Source organism: Trichinella spiralis (assembly GCF_000181795.1).
Source record: "Trichinella spiralis strain ISS 195 chromosome Unknown Scfld1792, whole genome shotgun sequence".
Taxonomy (NCBI): domain Eukaryota; kingdom Metazoa; phylum Nematoda; class Enoplea; order Trichinellida; family Trichinellidae; genus Trichinella; species Trichinella spiralis.
Window position 1 is genome coordinate 1 of NW_003528731.1, and position 1,081 is coordinate 1,081.

General features: G+C 46.8%; 1 protein-coding gene across 1 annotated transcript; it reads left to right on the forward strand.

Annotated features, from left to right (window-relative positions):
* Positions 1-647: 647 nt before the first annotated feature.
* Positions 648-1,016, forward strand: Tsp_14807 (conserved hypothetical protein; the record flags this gene model as incomplete). The annotated part of the gene is made up of 1 exon (XM_003368834.1): positions 648-1,016. A coding segment is annotated over exon 1 (369 nt), but the record flags the coding sequence as incomplete, so codon positions are not given.
* Positions 1,017-1,081: the final 65 nt, after the last annotated feature.

The following is a 1,081-nucleotide window of genomic DNA, read 5'->3' on the forward strand; positions in this document are numbered from 1 at the left end:
TATGAAAATCGTTGGTATAGATTTCACGTGTTTCCTTTATTTAATTTTAAGCCAATCAATTTTTTTCACTTCTGCTATTAATCACCAACTTCCAACAGGTCAAAAATGCACGGCTATTGAAAATTTGATGATCATGTCAAACATATCAAACACATATTAGAGCTGCTATATTATACTTTGGTACTAGAATCGATTTCCCCAAACGAACTCCGCCTACTTTTTCTAAGCTAAATTTCATTGGTTGCCAGTCTGATCAGATTAGGTTGCCTAGAGAATGGACTGCTTGACTCTCACTTTCCGAAGCTAACAGGACACGTCAGTGACAATCACTATGCAAATTCATAAGCAAACACAGTGTTTCAATTTGTGACGGTGACCGTGAAATTGTACCTGCATATCACGCCCACATTTTTGTAGGACATCGACAGTAGGGGACGCCTGGTCGAAAGCCGGTGATCGTGGGCGGTGCGGCTGTTATTCCGTCTTTCTTATTTTGTCATTGCTGTTTTCGCTGTTTTGTGCTTTGTCTAATAAACTCTTAACCTCTCGCGATGGTGTGAAATCACGTAGCGTCGACGAACTCTACAAATGGCGAGCGCGGCAGGATCGACGGGCCGGAATGGATTAGGCCGTCAGAGATACTTACCATGTTATTGAACGTGGAGACCTGGTTTGAACACTTGGAAAAGCACTTCCGTGCCTCCCGTATAGCCCCGGAGAGACGAGCATCCCTTTTTCAGTATCATACTGATGAGGAGGTGCCGGGCGTAATGAGGGCTATGCACGTCCAGGTAACGGACGATTACGATGGACTGAAATCAGCCCTGTTTGAAGCCTTCGGTGTGCGCACCGGTTCAGAGAGGTTCTCCGCTGAGTTTTTCCGGCGTAAACAGCAACGGGGTGAAAGCGTGCGGATTTATGCTGGTCACTCGCGCTGGCTGTTCACGAAGGCGTTTACCGGACTGAGTGGTACAGCCGCCAAGATCCTACTGCAACAATTTAAAGCAGGACGGATAGTTTCACGGATGCGATTGAAGTTACAGCCCGGGCAGAGCGCATTTGGAGAGGGCTCAGCACGCTC